At 42.9% G+C, this 22,892-nt stretch overlaps 1 protein-coding gene across 1 annotated transcript in view; it reads right to left on the bottom strand.

The window, feature by feature from the left end:
- Window positions 1-9,374, bottom strand: part of mafb (MAF bZIP transcription factor b) — a 42,093-nt gene extending 32,719 nt beyond the window's left edge. The window contains exons 1-2 of the mRNA XM_088377514.1: window positions 7,930-9,374; window positions 2,048-2,116 (exon numbers count right to left, since the gene is read on the bottom strand). Coding sequence (XP_088233640.1) covers window positions 2,089-2,116; window positions 7,930-8,948 — 1,047 coding nt within the window. The 5' untranslated portion in view covers window positions 8,949-9,374 and the 3' untranslated portion in view covers window positions 2,048-2,088. The remainder of the gene's footprint in view (window positions 1-2,047; window positions 2,117-7,929) is intronic.
- Window positions 9,375-22,892: the final 13,518 nt, after the last annotated feature.

Consider the following 22,892-nt stretch of genomic DNA (forward strand, 5'->3'; position numbering starts at 1 on the left):
GTTCTGCGGTTCTGCTTGAAAGTTACCAAGACTGACTGGAGAAATACAAGTCCCACTTCCGAGGTAACGTCAGAGGCACAAAGGTGGTGAGTTGTGTCCGTTAGGCGCAGGTGAATTAAAACTGGCTCGACTGTTATCGTCTTCCATTTTCTAGAAAATTGTTGTGTCCAGACTAAATTTGCAAATATGAAATACTGAGTAGTTTTTCAAAAATTTATACGAGTGGTCAGTTATCACCTACATGGTCTTTTCCTTTTACAAATTATTAACCCTAAAACTGCTTGAGAGCAAATCTCGCCTCACCCTTCCACACTTGAGCAGTCGTGGGAGCCTTTCAGTATTATGTCACCTCAAGATTGAAAATCTGAATGTTTTATTTGCCCAAACATGAGTGAAATTACACACATTTTAATAGGCTTGTTTTGTTAAAAAATGTACTCTCTCTAATGTTCCGGTACAGAGGGAACTGGTGTCTGAGTATGAAGGTAAGCTTACATGCAGATGTTTTTTTATTGTTTTATTTTAAGAATGACAAAGCATAATGCTCATCTGGAAAAAAAGCATCCAAGTATTCTTCCTGCTGCACCGTAAACTTAGCTCATGCTGATCCTGTAATTTCCTCTGGCCAGCCTCTCAGCTGCACTGTAAAACCTGATGTGTCCACTGTGTGCGTTTGTGTGTGTTTGTGTGTGCGCGCGCACTGGGGGTTAGAGTCAGAGTTGTATTACAGTGCTGCTGATGAGTCGGCCGGCTGCGAGGCTGATACCTCCGCAGCATCCAGCACATTGACCAGGCCTTTAAATAAAGCCTTCGATCTTACAGCAGCACAGAAGGTCACCGCCTGCCTCTGGTTACCCTGCCCGTCCGTCTGTCTGTCTGTCCGCCCCATATCCTCCCCACATACATATATATGTATGTGTCCGCATTCCTATCAGACTGGCCTGAGTCCTCTTGCAAGCACCCCTCAGTTGCTCCGCCAAGATAGAACAATATCGAGCATACCCGTCTGACTCGTCCCGTTCAAATAGCAGAACATGCTGGGTCACTTCAGGCATTAAAATGCCTCAACGTAAGCGGACAGTAGATGCAAAAAGTGAAATAAATCGGGACTATGCACCTTCATTCACATCAGATTAATTAGTGGAAAATATTTATAAAGACTTCATGGCTAGCAACCTATCACCTCCTACTTATACTTCATCGTATATCACACATTGTGATAATCAGGCAAACGCGAGCATTTTTTTTCCCTTCCTTGTGATCAAAGTCAGCAAAGGACAGATTCTAATATAGCTCTGAAGGATTATACGGAATGAAGTATGTTCGTGTTATAGCGAGTGTGTTCGAAGTGCCGGTAAGGGCTAACAATCGTTAAACCTGCTCTGTATTCACCATTGAAAATCAGTATTTTTATGTTTGAGTATCTCATCCCCTCCCATCTGCCATGTGAGTCAGATATGAACTATAAATAAAGTAAAAAAAAATACATGCACAGCGTCTGGCTCCTCAGAGGGAGAGGAGTGGGGTGAAGGAGGTTCACAGGGTCAGCACATAAAGTGAAAGGTTTTCGGCCTCATCCCCCATGAGCGCACCCAATGTCAGACCCCCTCCTGTCAATCAAGCGCTTCTTGTCAGAGAGCAGAGAGAGAGAGAGAGGGGAAGGGGTGTGGTCGCCCACGGAGCTAAAAATCGAGTGCAAAATGCATCTAATCATAAAAGGCTCCTCGGGGAACCTGCTGTCAGAAATCTGCATGAAAATAAACACACAAGCGCTTTGCCCATAAAAAGATTTCATCTGACAGTTCGTAATTTTTGCACAAATTTATTTAGCTGAATTGTCCTGTTTGAATTATTTCTGAACCGAAGATTGGAGACGACATCCTTTCATAATTGATAACAGTCAACAGAAATGATAATTTGTGGTTTAAAATGTTCCTCACGACATACCAAGGCCAAACAAACCTACCTTTGTGGTCAAAGGTAGACAATAAAAACACCAAATTGACTGGATGAAGGTGAAAGGGTTTTTTTTTTTGTTTTTTTTTACCTTAACTGAGGGTGACGGGACATTGAAGTCCAAATTCTCTATCACAGATGAAGGAATTTTCTCGACGTCCTGCAATGAAAAGAGATTGAGAATTAGTTTCAAAAGCAAAGAAAGACATAAAATAATTTTGCACGTAATCGTAAGTTAGAGTTCCGATTTTATCTATAGAAAATGCCTTTTAATTGACTGAAGTTTTTAATTATAAATGATTCAAGGTAAATTATTGAAAAGGAATGGCAAAACTGTCCAAACCGGAATTATATTTCATCTTTTAGTTCAGTCTGTTTTGGTACATATTATTTTAGTTTTGTTCCCTAAAAATGCATTAATCAATTTACAACAAAGCAACACATAGCATTTGAAAATGTAAACGTAATCTAAGAAAAAAAGATTTATAGACATCAGCGCTAAGAGACAAGTGTCATCAAGACAGTACAGCAAAACTTCTTCCTCAGAAATCATACTTGAACGAGGGAGGAAGGAGGCGTGGAGTGACAAAGCAGATTACTGCCTCTCTCAATCCAATCTCAACCTAACAATGACAACTATTCACATAATCCCACTCGGGCCAAATGGACTCTGACCCGTTGGACTGCACTGGAGCTCCCAGTAGCTGAGATGCAGCATACTGAAGAGAGAGGATGTTCAATTTGTGACTTGGTTGAGGCCGGACAAAAATTTCATAGAATTTTGTAATCAAAGTACCATCACAATATCAATAAAAACATCAACATCCTGGTGAAAAAGTTTGCTTTTTATTTATGTCTGTGTTTATTCTCAGTCGTCTAGCTCACGGTAATCTGAATATGGACTGTTCTTGTTTTTCAACTTTGTTTCTCTTGTTTATGTTTAAAGATGACTGCGGAAATTATGTGATTGAGGCTGACGGTGTGTAAAACCAACACAAAACAAAAAAAACAGCAACATTGAGGGGGGATTAACAGATATTTAAATCTAATCTGAAAAGATTAGAAGATTAAAATGTTTCTTGTAGGTATATAGCAAGTAATAAGGAATATTGAATTAAACAGGACATTCCAACAATGACTGCAAAGTGTGGAGTATTACATTTTTTATGGTGATTCATAAAGATAGTATTGCTGGAATTAAAGACATTTTAATAATAAAATGAAAATATGATATTTATTTAGCCAAAGAAAAATGCTATGGAAAGAAATACGTTTTTAGGGAATCATATCCCCCCATCTTTCTGGAGGGCGTTTATGAGAGTTTTTTTAAAATCACTTTTAAGGATGAATTATTACTATAGTTAGTCAATGTGACGCTGATATAAAAAGTTATATAAATAAATGTATTAATATTAAGTTTCCTTAGTAAAACTATCTGCAAATTGACAAATTGAGTTGAACATTTTTTGAGTAAATTCCCGGGAGACCTTGTTGCACTGGAACATTTGCCTTTCTTCCACACCTGTTCTGCATGTGCGTATTTCTCCCAAATAAATTGCAACACACACACACACATGCACACACACATGGATTGATAGGTAGGGCGCAGGGCCCACGTGCTACATGGCAGCAGCATGTGGGGTCAAGGCCTTTCCCAGGTGCAAATGAAAGGGAGCGAGAGGGAGGGAGCATTTGGAAGCCTGCACAACATCACGGGCGGGTCACCTTGCCTTGCTTTTGAGATCAATGTCTGTTTGACTGGCAGAGAGACACACAAAGCGGGTGAATCACCACTCTCTCGCTCACTCGCTTCATTGACATGCAGCTACAAACGCGCCAGCCTCTGGCTGGCCTCCAGCTCCGCAACCGCACGCGTTTGAGCGCCGCACCATCTTCTCCTTCCTTCATGTTCACTTCATGTGGTCCAAAACACACACACAGTGGGCTTTGTGGCCCGCCAGTCAACGCACTGTTGAAAGCGTCAACAGAGATGTCGCGCACCATTAAATCCTAATTAGTTGAAGATTTTTCTTTCAGATACACACACGCAGCATTTATTATATTGTGTTTAGCGGGTACCACTTTTTGTTGTATATGTTATAACAATCAACTAGGAAACAAACTGCCTTCTCTGAGCCCGTTTGTGTATCTACTTCGATGTACAAGAAACCACCACACCTGAGGAAAAACAACCAATTACAAAAAGAAGGCATGACCTATATCCATTGCAAAACCCGATTTATAACAGACAAAATGTTATCGGTTCAATATTTTATTGACACCTCGTAAGTAGAACCTGTTTCTGATTTGTCGTTATTTCAGGCATTGTGGTTTCTTGTCCATCAAATTAGACCTGCAAGTTGTTGGGATTTTTTTCTCAAATATATTGAACTGTCATGGACAAAAACACTTACAGGCCACACTACAGAACTGCCTATTGCTCGTGAGGCCCAAAATACTTTTTGGGCGATTGCAGACGACTGCGAAGTAGAACTGCAATAAAGTCTTAAACGGAGCGAGATCATCAAGGTTGGAAAGACAGACTTTTTAAACACAACTCTTGTATTGACATGGACTGCGAAATTAATACCTCACAAAATTGAAAAATTTTCATGCAGCTTTTGTTGTGGATCGTGCAGGTGAGCTTCATGTTGTGTTCATTGGATTGGATTCGGAGCATCTCAAGATCTCCGCTCACCACATACACACACCCACACGCTTCTCCTGAAGATGACAGGACAAGCTGAATTATGAGTGTTTCAAATAAATGGCACATAACTCAGGGCGAGACAGTCCACCGCTGCGGGTGCGCCTGACGGACGTGTGGTGCCGCGACATGAATGCAAGCCATTTAAATCACTTTAAATGTAAATGTTTATTGTGCCGAGTGATGCGGATGCAGATCGGGCGATGGAAGAGCGTATGCTTTTCTTTCCAAGAACGTGAACAAAATGTAGTGTTGCAAATTGAGAAGAAGCGTAAAGGATTTGCTCTGGTAATTCAAAACTCTTTGCACGATAGATGATAACAACAACAAGCTGGCTTTTCTCCATCCTTAACATTTATTACGCAATCCTTTTTGGACTGACGGAACCAAAGTACAGAACAAGCTCTACAATGTCAAGATAAAATGACTTATTCTCATAGATTTAATGCACTTAGCACCCACTCGTCCTATACCGCACAAGGTCAAAAAAAAGAGACACAAATGTGTGGTCAGCGAGCACTCTGGCAAATGGACGGCGGCGCATTCTTTTGTGCTGTTAATTCCGAGACATTAATGTGAGCTATGCCGCCATGATTCACATGCCAATATTGATACATTTCAAAGCGATTTCCCATAGTTGACCTGAAAAGTGAGGGAGCCCAATATGGTGACAGGGGACAACTACATTATCTTTAATAACTTAATCACAGGGTGTACTGCAAAGTGAGTGACGAGTCAATACGTGGCGAGGAGGAGAATAGAATTGTTCTTCATATTGAGGTGATTAATAATTTGATGTGTGTGTACTGGCTGGTTTTTCACTTCCTGTGCTGAAAAAGCAGTGAGCAGGTACAGGAAGTGAAGCACGCCAAATAGCGATACTCATAGGACACAGACATTTTCCTCACAGCATAACCAGCAAAGTTGCACTTTTAGATTCTGGGTTGTAACACAAATGGAATTAAATACAACACTACCAGGACCTAATCAGATAGGAGGGGCATAAATTAGTGGACACACACACACGCACACGCACGCACACACGCACACACGCACACACACACACACACACACACACACACACACACACACACACACACACACACACACACACACACACACACACACTAAAAGGCTTATCCTGGACCTTCCTCCAATCGTTTATCATGAAAGCGGTCAGTGAATCGCCTCACAAAATCATCGTCCAGGTTGTACAAACGCATCACCTCACTCGAGACCACAGAGGCGGCAGGTCACCATCGTGTGTGTTTGTGAGTACAGTACATTACATGAGCAGCAGATGTGCATTCAAACGTATTCACCATAATAAGACGTTTGCGTAGGAAACACACGTTTGAAGAAAGAACCAATAACTCCTCCTTTCTTTGACCCCCCCCCCCCAAACACGCACACACATACACACCACAAAGACTGCATGCGTGATGACCTTGCACACCAGCTTTGTTCTTTAAAACCATGTTAGTCTGCAGGAAACCAATCAGTCGCTGCAAGTCTGAGCGACTTTGAATGCCTCCTGCACATTTTTTTGGGGTGTCTCTGTACTCAAATAAATTGGAGTAATAATTGTTGAATAATCTTAAACAATTGAAACTGTGTGGTTATTTATATTAGCATTACAATAGTGGTATACAATATAATAATTAAATACTGTTCTATTGTTTTAGACAACTGTTTGAAGATAATTCATTCTCTCCTATGAAACATGATTCAGTATGACATTTATTTAAATTAATTTAAAACTATGTTAAATTTATTTTTCCTGTTTTTGTGCATACAGCGCGAATCCAACAAGTCGACGTCTGTCAACTTAAAAGAAAAGTACAAGTTTACTCAAAAATCAATCATTGACTAGATCTGTTGCACACAAAGTACACACGTGGCTTTAACTCAGGCACACTAAAACATGTTATTTCATGTTTCGCTTCGCTTTGTCCGTGTGCGTGTTTGTAATAATCGGGAGGGATTTCAGATTTCTGCAGTGCAACAGGTGAAGACCACCACTTTCAGAAATACATATAAAAAAAACAATTATTCCCAAAATAATAGGAATATGGATAAATCATTGATAATGGACAATGGACTAAAAAATAAAAGACACATTCAGCGCCGTGCGTAAATTGCGCATTGCCATTCCACTTCGATGAGGCATTTACTTTCACTCATAACACATTTAATTGAAATAATTTCTGTTTATGTTTCATCGGGAGGCAAAAGCAAAGGCAAACACACACACACGCGCACACTGACACACACACACACACACAGCTTTGTGATGTCGACATGCAGGCGGAGAGTCGCACATACTGTGCGTAATAGAAAAGAAAAGATCGTCAGGAGAAAATATTTTTTTCCCATTCAATAACTGAATGGTGTGTTTATTCGAGTCCATTTAAAGCGTTGTCGCTTCTTCACCGACACCACAAAAAGGACATCACAATGACCGATGCATAACACTGACAACATAATGGATTTTCCAAACAATTTGTTCAGCGAATATAGGCTACCCATAAACCTCTGCGTAAGTCCTCAAAAAGTACAAAACACTAAAAGCTTATTTTTGCAACACGTTAGCCCGCTTGTTGATCTACTTTGTTTAGTCATGATAAATTAAAACAGTCGGCAAATCCTGGACAGTTGATTTATCTCAATGTCATCCCGACCTGAGTGTGCTCCAAATAGGACGCGAAAAAGTGTGTCAGGGTCCAGGTGACGCGTGGATATCGTCCAGATTCCACAAAGGGCGATGAAGCTGATCAATGCGGTTAAAACACAAATAAAAAGAGAGAAAGGAAACATGACCAGCATGCATGGCTTCACAGTCGCGGGTATTTTTTTTTCTTTACAGAAATGATTCAAATCTGTCCAGATTAGTTTGGATGTCTTCACAGGGTAAAATGGGGTGTATGGGTAGCTCTGAAAATGACTAAATAAAAGTATACTCTGAACACACACAAAAACAGGGAAATGAATGTACGTCTGCTGTCGTTGCGGGGGGGAAAAAAGTGAGGAAATGATAAGCAATGATGAATCATTTAAACACAAAACATGATGCAAAGCCAAACTCCAAAGTCCACCAACTCATCACTTCAGAGCCTTATTCTCACCAAGAAATGCCTTTGTCAACACATTGTCCTCAATTGACACTTTTTTTTTACGTGCGCAATTTTACGCACAAAGTAGTTAACTGCGCGCAAGAGTTTGGTAAAAAGGAGAAAACTTTTCGTTCATTTTACGCCGAAACTCACATGAAAAACTCCGGGGACGAAGGGTTGTGGTCGCTGCCGGAGCCCCCGTTTTCTCTGAAGCCGGTGGTGATGAGCTTCTCGTACTTCTCCTTGTAGGCGTCCCTCTCCCTAGCCAGCCGGGAGATCTCCTGCTTGAGGTGGTCCACCTGCTGGATGAGCTGCGTCTTCTCGCCCTCCAGGACGTGCCGCTGCTGCACCCGCTTGTAGCGGCACGACTGGGCATAGCCGCGGTTCTTTAGCGTCCTCCTCTTCTGCTTGAGGCGGATCACCTCCTCCTTGCTGACCCCGCGCAGCTGCCGGTTGAGCTCCCGCACCGACATGGTCACCAGCTGCTCGTCCGAGAAGCGATCGTCCAAGCGAAGGTGCGGGTGGTGGTGGTGATGATGGTGGTTACCCCCTGCGCCGCCGCCGCCGCCTCCTCCTCCTCCGCCGCCGCCGCCGGACTGGGACCCGGAGGTCGGGTGGTGTGCCCCCGCGTGGTGGTGGTGGTGATGGTGGTGGTGGGGCGCGCCGGTTTGCGCCGCGGCTGCAGCGATGACCGCCGACACCACGGCAGCCGCCGAGCCCATCTCCTCCCCGGCCATGGCGCCCGCCGGTGCCGCCCCCCCGGCGAACTGCTGCCCCCTGGCATAGCCGTCGAAGCTCTGGAGCGGGTGGCTGCTACTGATGAGCGCCTCTACGGCGTCCTCCGGGCTGAAGCCCAGAGCCTCGGGGTTGAGCTGCTGTTGGTAGCCGGTCATCCAGTAGAAATCCTCCAAGTGCGCCTTCTGCTCGCTCCCTGATCCCGGACTGGGCGCCGAGAAGCTTGGAGAGGGGGGAACCGAGCTGCAGGGCGTGCTCATCGGGGTGGAAGACAGGGATCCCCCGGCGACCAGGCGGCTGCACTGGCTGATGCTGCGATCGGGCTCCAGCGGCTCCTTTTTCACTTCAAACTTCATCAGATCGAAGTCATTAACATATTCCATGGCCAGGGGACTGGTGGGCAGGTCGGAGTTGCTCATTGCCAGCTCTGATGCCATCCTCTTGCTGTTGACAGTCCTCCAAAGGGGGTGAGGAGCACCTGTCAAAGTGGGCTGTTGAGACACGCACTGAGCCAGCTTGATTTCTTTATTTATTTGAAGCGGAGGAAATTAAAAAAAAAAATCAAGACGAGAAGTACAGTGAGGCTCCTCGCACTAATTGCGCGGCGTTGCTTTGCTTCGGGAGAGAAGTTTGGGTGTTTTTTTTAATGTGTTCCCCTTCGGTGTGACGCAGTGGAGCAGCAGCGGTGTTCCCAGCCTCTCTCCCGGCGTGTGTGAGTCTGAGCGCCGCTCTGCCTCTTTCTGCCATTTAACACTTCATGGCTCCTTTTAGGATTAGCGCACCAATTTGAGGAGGCTCACGTATGTGTCCCGGGCAAATAGTTGCCCGCCGCTGTTGCTGGAAGAGGAGGAGGAGCAGGAGCAGGAGGGGAGATGAAGAACAGGGCTGGAAGGGTGGAGAAAAAAGCAAAACTCCACCCAGGGATTGATAGATTTTTTTTGTCTTTTTCCAGAGTTAAAAAGCATTGCTCATTTCAAAAGCGGAGTGACGTCACAAAGCGAGAAATTGAGCGAGACTGCCAATAAGCTGCAGGAGCTCATTAGCATAAGAAAAGGTAAACGTTTGTAAAATGGACAGAAGGCAATGTTTAACTAAATAACTCTAACTAAATTTAATTTGAAGAAATTTAAGTCTAATGATTATACTCATTTTTATGCTATGGCGGGTGCCTGTTTAGTATTTTTTCTTAATTACAATAATTGGCAATAATTTAAAAGTTAAACATTGACCACAAAGTGTGAATATGAAATCGTTAAACATTACACTGTTGCTCCCGTGAAGGATGCATAGTCATTCATGAAAATTATAATAATAATAGCAGTAATAAAAAGACAGATTCCCAAACAAAAAGCAGAGCCAGAGGTGAACATGTGCGCCCTGGTCAAACTGGGTGACAGCCTTTAGAAACCCAATGTCGCCCCCTCTTGATACAAATATGTAATTCATGAAGGCGCTTGAGGTGTCTTTTACCATTTTAATAGAATTGATCCGGACCTAAATATGTGAGCAAACTAAAACACATGTAATATGATTTAAAAAAAAAAAAAAAAAAAAAAAAAGGTTAGTATTTTTTAATGCCACTAAGATCAGATCAGAAGATATGCTTTTACCTTAATGATATGTCTACTATTGCAGTTCAGTTCCGTAAAACGACATAACTACTGCACTCGCAGGAGCAGTTTTCTCTCCATTTTCCTCCCACATTTCAAAAGCAAGTTAGTTTGTTAACGGTCCATGAGTGTGAACGGGATGTTGTTTTACAACTGCCCCGTTATTGACTGTTGGCAACCGGTCCATGACAAAGCTGAAGAAAGAAGTCTGGATGCTTTTTGAACTCTTGTGCCTTTTTTAAGTAGCTTATTGGTAAAAATGCTTTGTTGTAGCTGTAGAAACATTCCACTCATATTGGACAAAATACATCATTTTGGGGAAAAAAACAGAAAGATGATGCCTCTTGTGAGCTCATGAAAATATCAAACATGATCTAGCATCTTTGCAGGCAAAAAAAAAAAGTCTGACGTGCCAATCTGGTTGCCGGCTGTGGCTTCATTCTTGCATGGCCACTTTAGAGCGGTGTGGAAAAGCCCTGTGATCATTCATTCCAGTCATCGGAGGCTTTAAGTAGATATATTTTGACAGCTCAAAAGTGTGGTTATTTGCACTCACTAGAAAGATGCTAGCTAGGCTGGACTGGCCATCTGGCATAGAGGGCAAATGCCCGGTGGGCAGATGTGCTTCGGCCCTCAGGTGGCGCAATTATTTAGAAGGTGCAGCCCATTAATAAAATACAATAAAATAAAATACAATCAACTATCACTATATATAATTACTTAAGTGCAGAATTTGGGATCCTGCTTGCCAATGGATAAAAATGGTTCATGAACCTATTGGTCTTGCATTTCATGGACCTAACGGCAGTAGATGGAGCATGCTGTGACCAGGGTGGGAGGAGTCTGCAGAGATCCCCTGTGCTCTGCCCCTCCCAGTTGGGTGGACCCTGGTTTCAGCACATTCAGTGGGTACCTACCGCATTTTTTGCTGTCCATTATTTTGCAGTTGTCTTTGTGAAAATCCCATCTTTGTTTAAAGCATGTTAAAACAGCACACTTTATTTCGAATACCCGCGCACACCGTGATCGTCTGGTGTCGTCTCCCGCAGCGAGTCGCGGCACACGAGAGCAAACAATACAAAGGCCTATACACAGAAGGCCGGGGAGTAAATATGAGCACTCTCTGTGGAACATGTCACACGGGGGTCGATGGGGCGGAGGGAGGAGATGCTTCAAAAAAACTACAAAGCCGCCTGCAGATAATCCAACTCCCCGGTGTCCCCACACAAGTAAATATTCTCCTGGTCCCAGTGACTGTTCATGAGGATTTAACGTTAAACAGGGGAGGATAAACATCGTGTTTTATTCATTAGAGCGTACGACAGAGGGCCCTCGGACGCCTCGGAATAAATATTAAACAGATGAGGTGTCCCGTCTGATGCTGCGGTGTAAATTCAAACGTAATAGAAACAGGGGCGCACATATTGTATTTTATGTGTTTATATTTAGTCATTAGATCCTAATGGGATGATGTAGTGTTCTGCTCTTGTGTTTATTAACACGCCATAAAGGTGAGCGAGCCTCGCACGCGTATGCAGAGCACAGTCCGCTCTTCTTGTCACGACTGCCATACAGTACTACAAACATTTTTATACATGGACTAACATATTTTACTTTTATGCACTAGAGTACTACACTTGAGCATTCCTTATTTCCTAGTCTTTGCATGTTTCCGGCAAATGTTTTCAAACATGGATAATGTCTTTAGAAACACCTGCAAGGGTTTGAGTGTATTTTAGGTTCATATTGAAATTACACCCAAACGTTTTGTGAATAGTGTAATTCTGTGATAATGTATCGCAAGATATTCTGTGGATTAACCTTACAATATTTATAAGATCCAACAAAATAGAAAGCGTGAGATGTTTTTATTCACAGTATTGGTGTCAAGAGTTTGATGACGCACGATCGTTATTTGGCACACGCGCATTGATAACACATTAAAAGTATCACAACATTAGAAGTGCCATAAAATGTCCTGGCTGATTTATAATTCCTGTGGACTCATCAAATCTGAATATAAGACTTGAGCTGTCGACTTTTAAAATGAAATAGAACACAGGTTGAGTGAAAGAACAGGAATTCTGTAGCACCCAAAGTGTCTGTGACATTGAAGTTTCATAACTATTTTGGTGCACAACTTTGACCCTCGATGTCTGTAAGAATGTGTGCGTGTGTGTGTGCGTGCGTGCGTGCGTGCGTGTGTGTGTTAATGAGACTCTGCGTGACCTTCCAAGAGAACACTGATAGTGATGACCCTGCTCCCGAACCTCAGTGTGATTTAGTGGTGCAGTGACGTTCCTAATTGTTACATCCATTAAATGCTTCCTCGTAAGTGCCGCAATTGCTGGACTCCTTACTTTTATTGCATTCTGTTTGCCTTCAGGGTCCCCCTCCAGGTGCACACTTACCTCCAACGTGGGCCTTCATTGCTAGAGTTTACCCACCACCTCTGTAAAAAGAAAGAAAAATAGCATTTATTAAAGTTCAATGTGTCGAGGTAAACATTGTGATACCCTCAATACCGCATGAAATATAAAAAAAATGTGTCACCCCCTAAGAAAAATGGTGAATTTTGTGACTGACTTTTTCTGCAAAATGTGCATTTTTTGGGAACCTCACACAAGTAAAAAAAAACCCACTTTTGAACTAAACTAAAGGATTTCTACATTACATAGATTATGTCTTCTAATCGCTCGTTGCGCTCCGACTGGGATGTTGGCTCCATATTAATTCTCAATCCCCCGCTTAATGCCGTATATTAAACTCTGGTGGCACTCCAAATGAGGGCTGGGGTAGGGGCGGGGGGACACGCAGACAAGTGTGCTCAGCGGGCTCATCTGAGACACATTTAATTAGCAGCGTGCAGAATGAGCGAGGGTCTTAACTAACTGTGTCTTTTGTAATAGAATGAGAAAGTATGCGGGCGACTGTTAGAATTACAAGTATGACGAATATCGCCGTGCTTTTTTCTGAGACTGTTTTACAGGGCAATTTAAGGAAAAGACCCTGGCAAATAATACTGTTACAATTTAGTGGGGGAATACCAAAGCTCCAACCAAAGCGACATGTGACACATTTTGGAGTCCGGTGCGAGTTGCCCTCCCCCCCTGGAAAAATGAACTCAAGTGCTTTCTTTCATATTAGTGATTATCCAGTACAATTGCATTGTGTACTTAGCTCAAAAGCTATTCTTACACTCCAAAATGACACCTTTCCCTTTGGACAGTCTGCTGGTCTGGCTACTTAAACGTCCCTCATCCAGAGTAAGGTAGAAGACCAAGTAAGGGGGGGGAAGGATTTTATTTTTTCTGAAGTCAGACTTGATAACCAGTGCATGGATGAGGCCTCATGCTAGATAGCTCAAATGTATGGTTACAGTATGTTCAAGCAAAAGAAAGGTGCTAGATGATGTTTTATCTATTTTTTAGTTGGCAGATTTGATTGACAGTTGACGTTATTTCAAGGCATTCAGAGGACTACAGTGTTTCAGAGAAGAGACAATGATTTGTATTTTCATGATTTTGAAGGCTTATTTTAGATACTTGATGATTTTTTCTTAATTATTCAAATTGTGCTGGGTTGTTAAAAACACTTCTCTGTGGGGAAAAATTTGGAAGACATTCCTTTTCCCTTTATAGGGACTGTTATACGGGAGTTGAAAACACTCAAATGTAACATTGAAAAAAAAAATTGATTTACATCATTCCCTATGGCCCATGCAATAAGTTTTCTTAGTTTTTTCAGTCAAATGCCAAATGTGGAGTATATGATAAGATACCTGATATACAGTAAGTGACTGAATGCAATTGTCTTGAGACTCATGCTGTGACTGACACACACACACACACACACACACACACACACACACACACACACACACACACACACACACACACACACACACACACACAAACACACACACACACACACACGGTCTGGCAGTGTGCCTTCCACAAAGGAGGCTTCAACCCGATAATTGGCCGCAACGAGCAGACTTGCTTGTGTCAAACTCTCATCTTCGCATCTGCTTATTGTCTCTCACAGCAGGTGGCCATCTCCAACAACTCAACAGAGTCATCAACTAAAGGCTGTATTTTAAAACCAAACACACACACACTTTTGCTTTTGCATATGCTGGATGATATTTTGGTTCAACCCTCAACATGGTAAAACAATATCTAGAAATTTAATGCAGTGCATTTTTGGTCAGCTCGCCTATACAAGTTAGTGAATACAAACACGCACAAGCGAAGATCAATTAAGAGTGAGAGAGCTGAGCTAATCTTTGTCTGGCTTCATTATCGGCCTCATTAACAACCCCCAACATGCATCACACAGCATGCCAAGACCAGCAATGCAGCCAATATTATACACAAGGTCCACAGGACAGGAAGCCGGATGGTCACGCAGGGTTTGTGATGAAATTTCTAGATGTGGCCCGCAAGCTTTATTTTTTCACCATTTATCGAATGAAACACAACTAAAAATGACAACAATCACAGGGAACTGCTAAAATGCTCAAATGCAGACTAATCTGAGCATCCTGAGGTTCTCCTAAAGATGATTGAGCTGTCAGAATAAAAACAATTAAGACTTGGTGATTGGGCCCTAATGAATGCGAAGAAGTTTAAGGTGGTCCTTTCACTATGATCACGTCAAAACATCTTTTCAAATATCTCCCCCATTCCACGATAATCCCCTGTTGCTGTTTTGCGCTGGTGAAGGATCACCAAAGCCACATCCTGCCCTGTTATTCTCTACTTTGTCAGGGAGCACGCCTCACAGCGCGATCCTTCTCGACTAGATTAACGTCCGCGGACGAGTGCGCTTGCACCGCTGGGATGTCGGCATGCTGGGGAGCAGGCGGATCGAGGTGATGATGAACAGGCTTCACGTGACAACCGCGCGTTTGATTACGGTAATATTGAGTGTGGAAATGAGATGTTTATCAAATGTGGTGGGGAGGGGCGGGGAGGGAGGATCGAGGGCGGGAATAAAGGCTAATCCGGCAGTTTGACATGTCGGGTCTGACTGGAGAACCCAGTGGGATGTCCTCTTGCACGTATACTCTTTGATGAAGCTACCACACAATTAAAACGTCTCAGTGTTGAACATTTGAACAGTTACATACATACCCAAAGATGCATCCAGAGGGAGACAAGTTCCACAGGGGAAACCAAATGCATGTGGCAAAATCCAGAGAGGAGAGAAAAAAAAGCACAAACAGACTTAGTAAGAGTTAGTCACGCTTCTTTGCACACTCACAGTACATATGGATGCTTACACAAGGAGCAGAGACACCCTTCCTGTTGCTTATCCGCTTCCTGAGCCTCAATTTGTATTGAAATCCCTCACAGGCAATTATCCACATGCGAATGGTGTACTTACTCTCAGCTTATATAAGTTTCTTTCTCAGTAAGCCGCACCGTTTTCATCTTAAAAGTCTAATTACTATTTCAGAGTTTATTCCAATGAGAAAAATTGCAGGCACTCAAACTTTACAGAGAGCCGAAGAAGGTCCCTTCAGACCTCTTGTTGGCTGTATAATTTGAAACAGTGATTGATCTTTCCTTGGCACAGAGTTGAAAAAGCTTTCCCGGGTAGAGAAATGTGGGTACAAGTCGCATCCGTGTGGTCAGAAAGACATTTTGTTGAGTAAAGGGCTGGCAGGCGGGCAGACGCCACCCCACTCAACCCCCGCCTCTCTGGTTGTCAGGAGTGTCATATATCAAGGGGATATCTGAGGGCGAGGGAGATCGCAGCCCAATTACAGCCTGATAACTAATCAATAGGCCGCTTATTCCTACAGCAGGAAGTAAAAGAATGCGCCCCTGGGACACATAGTTCAGATTACTCTGTTCTCAACACAGGGGCGGCCGCTAATGATGAGGCAGAGGGAGAACAAGTTGGACGAGGCCGAGCGGTGAGGTGCAGCAGGTTCCACTGTATTCTAGTCAACACAAATAATTGCTCTTTATTAAACTGAGTATGCTCATTCAATTGAAAACAAGCACGATTCAGTTCAGTCAGAGATCACCAGTGTAATGCTTGGACAATACGGTAGAAAGGTGAATCCTGCTAGTTTAAAGGAGATCATTTGAAACTGGACCTGTTAAGAGTACTCATAATGGACAGTGTGTACTGATTTCACCATTGAACCCTTTAAAGTCATTCATAATGAATAGGATTCTTGGGCAGATGTAGACCGACTCAGAAGGTCAAATCCAATAAATGCAAGGAAAATGGAGGAGGGTTTAAGCAAAGATGTTGTCTGGTCAATACTGTAATCGTTCGAGCCATAGTATGCAAATATTTGTAAAGCATCAAACTGTCCTTTTAGTTTGGAGGTTTTGAAGTAACGGCGTTTTGCTAATCTACGACAAGCGTCCGCAACAGCCCAATCCTGCTCGTTCCTGGCCCCGATCTGCGAACAAAACCGGCTCTTGATGCTTGAAGGGCCCACGTTTGACGTTACACCGTCACTATTCGTTTTCATTTCTTTTGACAGGTCATTCATTTTGTCGCTCCTCTGTCACTGTCACGCCTCATGAAGAAATATGGTGGCAGCCTCTCAGCATGTCCCATATACCCTCTGCCCTTTGCTGACACGACATCCCGACACCTTACACCCCAACACCCCCCTACCCTGAGCCTGGCTTGTGGCACCTGGTTTCTTCTAATACTTTCTACATTCTCAACAATTTCAGGTTCAGAGTGTCTTTCCGATACAATTAACCTCCTGCTTTTACCCATTATGTTTATGCAGTATCTGACAGCAGAGGTAAAGTGTGACTTGTTTACTACCCAGTAAAATAGGACCGGAACAGCAAGGGCCTGCTTTCTTTTTCTGGATCGCCGTCTAATCAGTAGAATGGCGTTTTTGGCCGTCGGGGAGAAGGCAGCAATGAAAGACGAAAGCCTAAACCATCACCATTAAGACTGATCGGGTTTCTCTCAATCTGCCTGTTTATTCTCCTTTCACCCAGATCAGAACAAAGCTACTTTGCAGCCTCTTAAAGCCAACATGTTTATCCAAGACAATACAGACAGACAGTGAAACAGTCCTCAATGACTTTGGTGATTAAACGCGAGCAGTAGTCTTGGATGCCATGAAGCAGGGGGAGACACAGCAAGTGATCCTCACAACTTCATCTCCAAATCAGCTGCATTTGGCACATGAACGTTGGCCAGATCCAAAGTTTTCCACTCAAAAGAACAATGCCTTGCTTGGGCTAAATCGATTGGTAAAACGTCTCATCCCATTGATGCCATCTCTAATCCATTCTGGGCTCTTTTGCAAGATGGAGAGGCAAGGCTTGGGGGAGAGAGAGGAATCATAAATGTTGGATGAGCGGCCGTGTATTCTGAAGAATTTGTGTTGTGCCTCTTCTCTCTCTACTGCGATGGGGATGTGTCGTTAAGCTCTTTAGTCCGCGTGGCTAATGAAATAGGGTTGGCTGGATTACACAGGGCTAAACTACTATGCCTGGTGAGCCTTGGAGAAACCGCTGTCGCTCTGCCAAGTGAAGGGATGGAAAATAAAGAGAAGAGAGGAGGGTTTGAAAAGTGGAAGAGGGCAAGGGAAGGACTCAGGAAGAAGGCAAATGCTCAGGATTTTGAATTTCATGTCTATAAAAATCCTCTCAGTTGCAATGACCCTTAACTGGTTAGCCTCCACGGTTGATGAACTCTTTTTATTTTTAGGCTGGCTAACCAATGGCAATAAGCGAGAATCGAATTGAGCAATAGATGCCACACACTTGGCTTCAAATAACCATTAAAGTAGCAGAAGGTTTTCAGTTCGTCGTAAAATCACTCGCAGGAACAGGGGAGTATTAATTAGATTAGCTTATTCACGCTCCCCTGATTACTCCGATTTCTTCGGGATGCAATTGGATCAGTTCATGTGAGTGAATAATGAACAGGGTAAAAAAGCATTTTATATATTTGAACACGGTGTAGGAAGTCCTCCCTTTACAATACAAGGTTGTCTGTTAAATTCCCAGACAAAAATGAAGATGCAGCAGTTTATACGTCAATCGTGCTTTCTCAACGAGGGCTGATAGTTTTAAAGTGACCATCTTCTTGCTTTTGAGTCTGTCCTTCTTTGAGGACCCCGTTCACTTATTTGAATCTTAAACATGTCAGTAAACCCCAACAACAGTTTATTATGTGTTGATCTTCAAGCATCTTACCAGCCGTTCTTTCCCTCCTATTACATATCGCAGTATTTAAATAGAATAGAGCACTCCTGAGGGGGCGGGTCATGAATTTAGTACTACTCTCCCCAATTGGCTGCCCGGCCCGATGTCGTATATGATGATAAATCTGGCCCAGGTGTCACCTCCTCGTCGGCAGGTGAGAATTGATGGGCTACAGGAGGACTATCCATCATCCCAGGCAGGTGGCACGCTATCGGAATTTGGGAAATCTGTTCCCAATCAGAGTCCCGCGGTGCTCGGCGGGGTTTGCGGCCCTATTTGGGAGGTGGTACTGGAAATCAATGTTGAGCACTCAAGGTCAATGTACTGTTAGAAAACTCCTTAAGCTCTGACAGATGGATCCCTTTACGCTAACTCTCTGCGCAGTGCAATACAACGAGCCAGTGACAGACTCCGTCGCTTGCACAAAGGTCGACTTTCACTGGATGTCATCATGGCTGTCTGGACTAATTTGTTATGTAGACCATCTCCAGATAAACACAAACTGGTGAAAACTTGGGTTAGGACCTGAGGCTATTGGAGACCTAATAAAAGACCAGGGCCTTTGCACTTATTCATATAGATTACCTGTAAGTCTCCTTGCTCCCACAACTGTAAGTGTTGCGAGTTAAACCAAATGAAGGCAGACATTCATATCTATCACGGGCTGATGCTTTGTTTCACTACGCTACATGCTGAGCAAAATAATCGTAAAACAACACTGTCAACAACTATCTCCTTTTTTTGGCAAACCACACCACTTGCAAAGATAAGGAAATGCTGTCCAATTGTCACAAATGCATGCACGTGCACATTACAAAAAAAAATTTGATTGTGATACAGCTGTTGTTTTGACAATTATTAGCATGTCCAGGTATATACAATGATTAATGAAGGAACAATGAGTGACATCACAAAACCGTGCAACATTCCTGCTTATTTTTTTGTTAAGGTTATTTCACTTCTGTCAGTAATAGAACCAAATTACCTCCATTGTCTTCATTTTAACAGCACACGTTGCGGCCCACCATCACCACACAAACATTATCCGTTTCCCAATGATGACCTCCCAACCTGCTTGGAGGTCAGCTTTGAGGACGACCTAACCCACTGTCTTCCTGTAAGCTCCTCTCACCTTTTAACTTTGACACTTGTTTCCTCTTTTATCAAATTCCAGCAGTAGTGGAAATTGTCATATGTCTATCTGGTGTGTCTGAGTCTGTCTTAGCTTTTCCTTAACCCTCCTCTAGCATCTTCTTCCCCCAAGGTGACCCTGCCTCCCAATCCCCACTATCAGTTGGACTCGGGGCCCCCTATTAATCCTGCTTCATTTGTCCCGCCTCGCCCCTCCACTTTGGGCAGGAATTTATGACAGTACCTTAAATGCTAATGGAGTCTAATCTGTGGAGAGCTTTGCTCTTTTCTAAAGACTTCTATCGCCCTTTGTGCCACGCGAGTACAATGAGTGCACACCTATGGTACAGGGACAAGACCCCCATGACTCGTATTAGGAGCAGGTTCCCCTGGTGAATAGGCACGAGATGTCCATTCAAATGTATTTTCAACTGGCAAATCGTGTCCTCTTTGTGGGGGAGTGAAAATAATATTTTTTTAAGTCCTCTTAGTTCAAAAAGATGAATCCTCTATCAAAGTTCAATGGTGCACGCTTCCCTGCAATGAAGAAGAGAGATTAATTCCACAGAGGAGTACTTGACTGTGACTTCCGACCGGTCCGTCTGTGTGTCTGTCTGTCTTCTGTCCAGCGCATTCGCAATTAGCATGGAAAACTCTTCAGGAATGTTTAGCCTCCCTGAAGGATGTGGAGGGGAAAAAAAAGCTAAGTGGCTCGCCTTCTGTAAGAAAATGTGTGTTTATAAGAGAGAGGATAAAACTGGACAATTTTCTGCCTCACTAGTTTATTTAATGCAGAGGTAAAATAATGCACATTTTAAATGGATGTAATTACTAGTTATCATTGGCAGTTACCTCCACTCACTTGGAGCCAGAATGAAGTGAAAGCCCCAGTGGTTTCTAACTGGCCGCAACATTAGGTACACCAGCATAATCTAATATCTCGTGGCATCCACAATTGTCTTTTTAGAAGACAGAACTGCTCACATTTGATTGGCTGAAGAGCATTAACAATGTGTATTTTAATTTTGGCCTTTGTTGTAATGCAGACTCTCTTGTAAGGTAACCAACATTTTATAACCATTACTTAGTATAAACCATGCAGTCCCTTCAACTACACAAATTTGGGACGATACTATACAGTATATGTGAACGAGCACCACACACAATTTACACATTTTGACACGTGCGATACATTCATTAGGGAAGCATTAGTCGCCGTTACATGCCTGTGCTACAACCTCATCTGCTCTCATTCAATTGGGATGATAAGGAAATGCTGTGTGACTGCAAAATCTACACTCAGTCACACGGCAATTTATTATACCGCACATGCAGTATACATGTAAATGTGAGATCTGAAGTCAATTGAAGGTAGCTTTCAAAACGTAAATTGAGTTAAGATTTTAATTCATATCAGATTTTTAGAATTCTAATTTGTTCGGTGACCATGATCATTACCTTAATAAGGTTCCATCTCGGATTATATCTTTCCCTGCTGTAATAATTGGGAATATTATTCATCCGTTCCAGCATTTCTTTTTGTACTGTTCTTAATAAGGAAACTCTTGACACCTCTGTATTTTGCGGAAGATTCCAAAGACAAATAAATCATTCATAGACGAGCATAATTCCATCCACAATATCAATGCAGAAACATTACTTTGCGGTGTGTGTGTGTGTGTGTGTGTGTGTGTGTGTGTGTGTGTGTGTGTGTGTGTGTGTGTGTGTGTGTGTGCGCGTGTGTGTGTGTGCGTCTGTCTGTGTGACTTAATTCCACTGGAGGAAGCTACGCAAGAGAAGGCAAAGCTGTGATTGCGTTCACGCGGCGCGACTGACAGACTTAATAGCGGCCGCACTGGCCTGAGATCAGCTATTAAGATACAACAGTTTAACTCAGTTTAATTCCTGGACAGAATCACAATGTATTTGCATTTGGGTTGAGGGGGGGATTTCATTAAAAGACTAATTTTAGCAAAGATTTGGGTTCTCCTGTATTTTGCCAAGGCAGGTCATTGTGATTTGCATGAATGCATAATGCATGAGAAAGCGCGGTGACATGAAGCAGTTGAGGAAGAGACACACCTTTCCTTCATTTGAATGACAGCGAAAAGAATAAACGCGTGCTACGGCATCATGTACATCACGTACGGGGTTCGCATCCATCATGGTCAGCGGGGCTCTACTTGAGGTCGTGACTTCTCGGGAGACTGCGCAATTGTTGCTTAGGGTTATACGAACTCTAAATGGATGCAGGTCAGTGAAGCAAGCAGACTGTGGGTGGCAGGTAAGCAACTGGAAGTACACTTGTGTAATAAAGCTGGTCAGCTCCTGGTTAAAACACAAGTTGACAGTGAGCTATTGTTTCCTGTTCCAGTAGCCAGCCATAAGGCAGATCTATTCTTATAATCGCTGCACATAATGGATGATATGGGTCAGCAGGGGAGGTGGTGTATTTTTCATGCTCACTTTTAGCCGGCCAGCCTATTCTTTTTATTCCTCAAACGCGCTGCAACATGGCCGCTTTTTCTTTCTCTCTTAACCTTGCTTTGAATTGTTTACCTCAAAATGTCAGCGCGTTCTGATGGCAGGAGCAACACTGTTTTCTCATTCCTCAACTTGTGTTGAAAACAGATGCCAACTGTGATGTGTTTTTTATGACTCCGTTTCTGCTGAGCATTTCGAAAGCAACACTGTGGTAATGGTGCCTTAAAATGACATTACTGATGGTACAATTGTTTAAAAACAAACAAAATTACTTTTTTTGGAGTCAGTTATGTTTTCCTTGTCCAAGTTTACTGTAACAAGTTTTTCTCTAACCAATCACCGGTTATAAAAACTCATTGAAATCTGATTGGTTGATGAAATAATCCAATTCCCAACATAGTTTGTGCTACATTGGCCAATTGGCCAATTCTGGAGGCCATGCACAGATTAGATTCACATGCCAAGACAAAGAGGATAAACCTGATTGGACAAAAGAAGCGCAATTTTTGTTGGCCCTGACCACCCACGATGTTCATTCACCCCGCCTGGAACATATTATCCTATATTATTATAAAATTCATTTGTGCATATAAACAGCCGACCCCTAATGACTGCCAGGTTCTCGTTGCAATTAAATCAACACCTCAGGCCACTACATAAAAAAATACTGTATTTTCACACACAGTACACACTCATATTTAGCTGTCCATTTATATCGCTGTGTTGAATATAAACAACAGCAAAGCATATGGTGTTTTTATTTGTTTCTGCATTGCACTTTTACAACAGCAACTAAAAGTGAACGTGCAGCAGTAAGACTTTTCACTGGACCCTGGCGCCTCACAAACTCTAAACGTAACAATCAGCAGCCTGTGACATTGACGATGAATACCTGCCAGCATTCACGTACACAATAGAATTTTGCAGATGTGCAGCAAAGCTGTTAAGC

This window comes from Syngnathus floridae, chromosome 6 (genome assembly GCF_059516105.1).
Source record: "Syngnathus floridae isolate MCC-2025c chromosome 6, RoL_Sflo_1.0, whole genome shotgun sequence".
Classification (NCBI taxonomy): Eukaryota; Metazoa; Chordata; class Actinopteri; order Syngnathiformes; family Syngnathidae; genus Syngnathus; species Syngnathus floridae.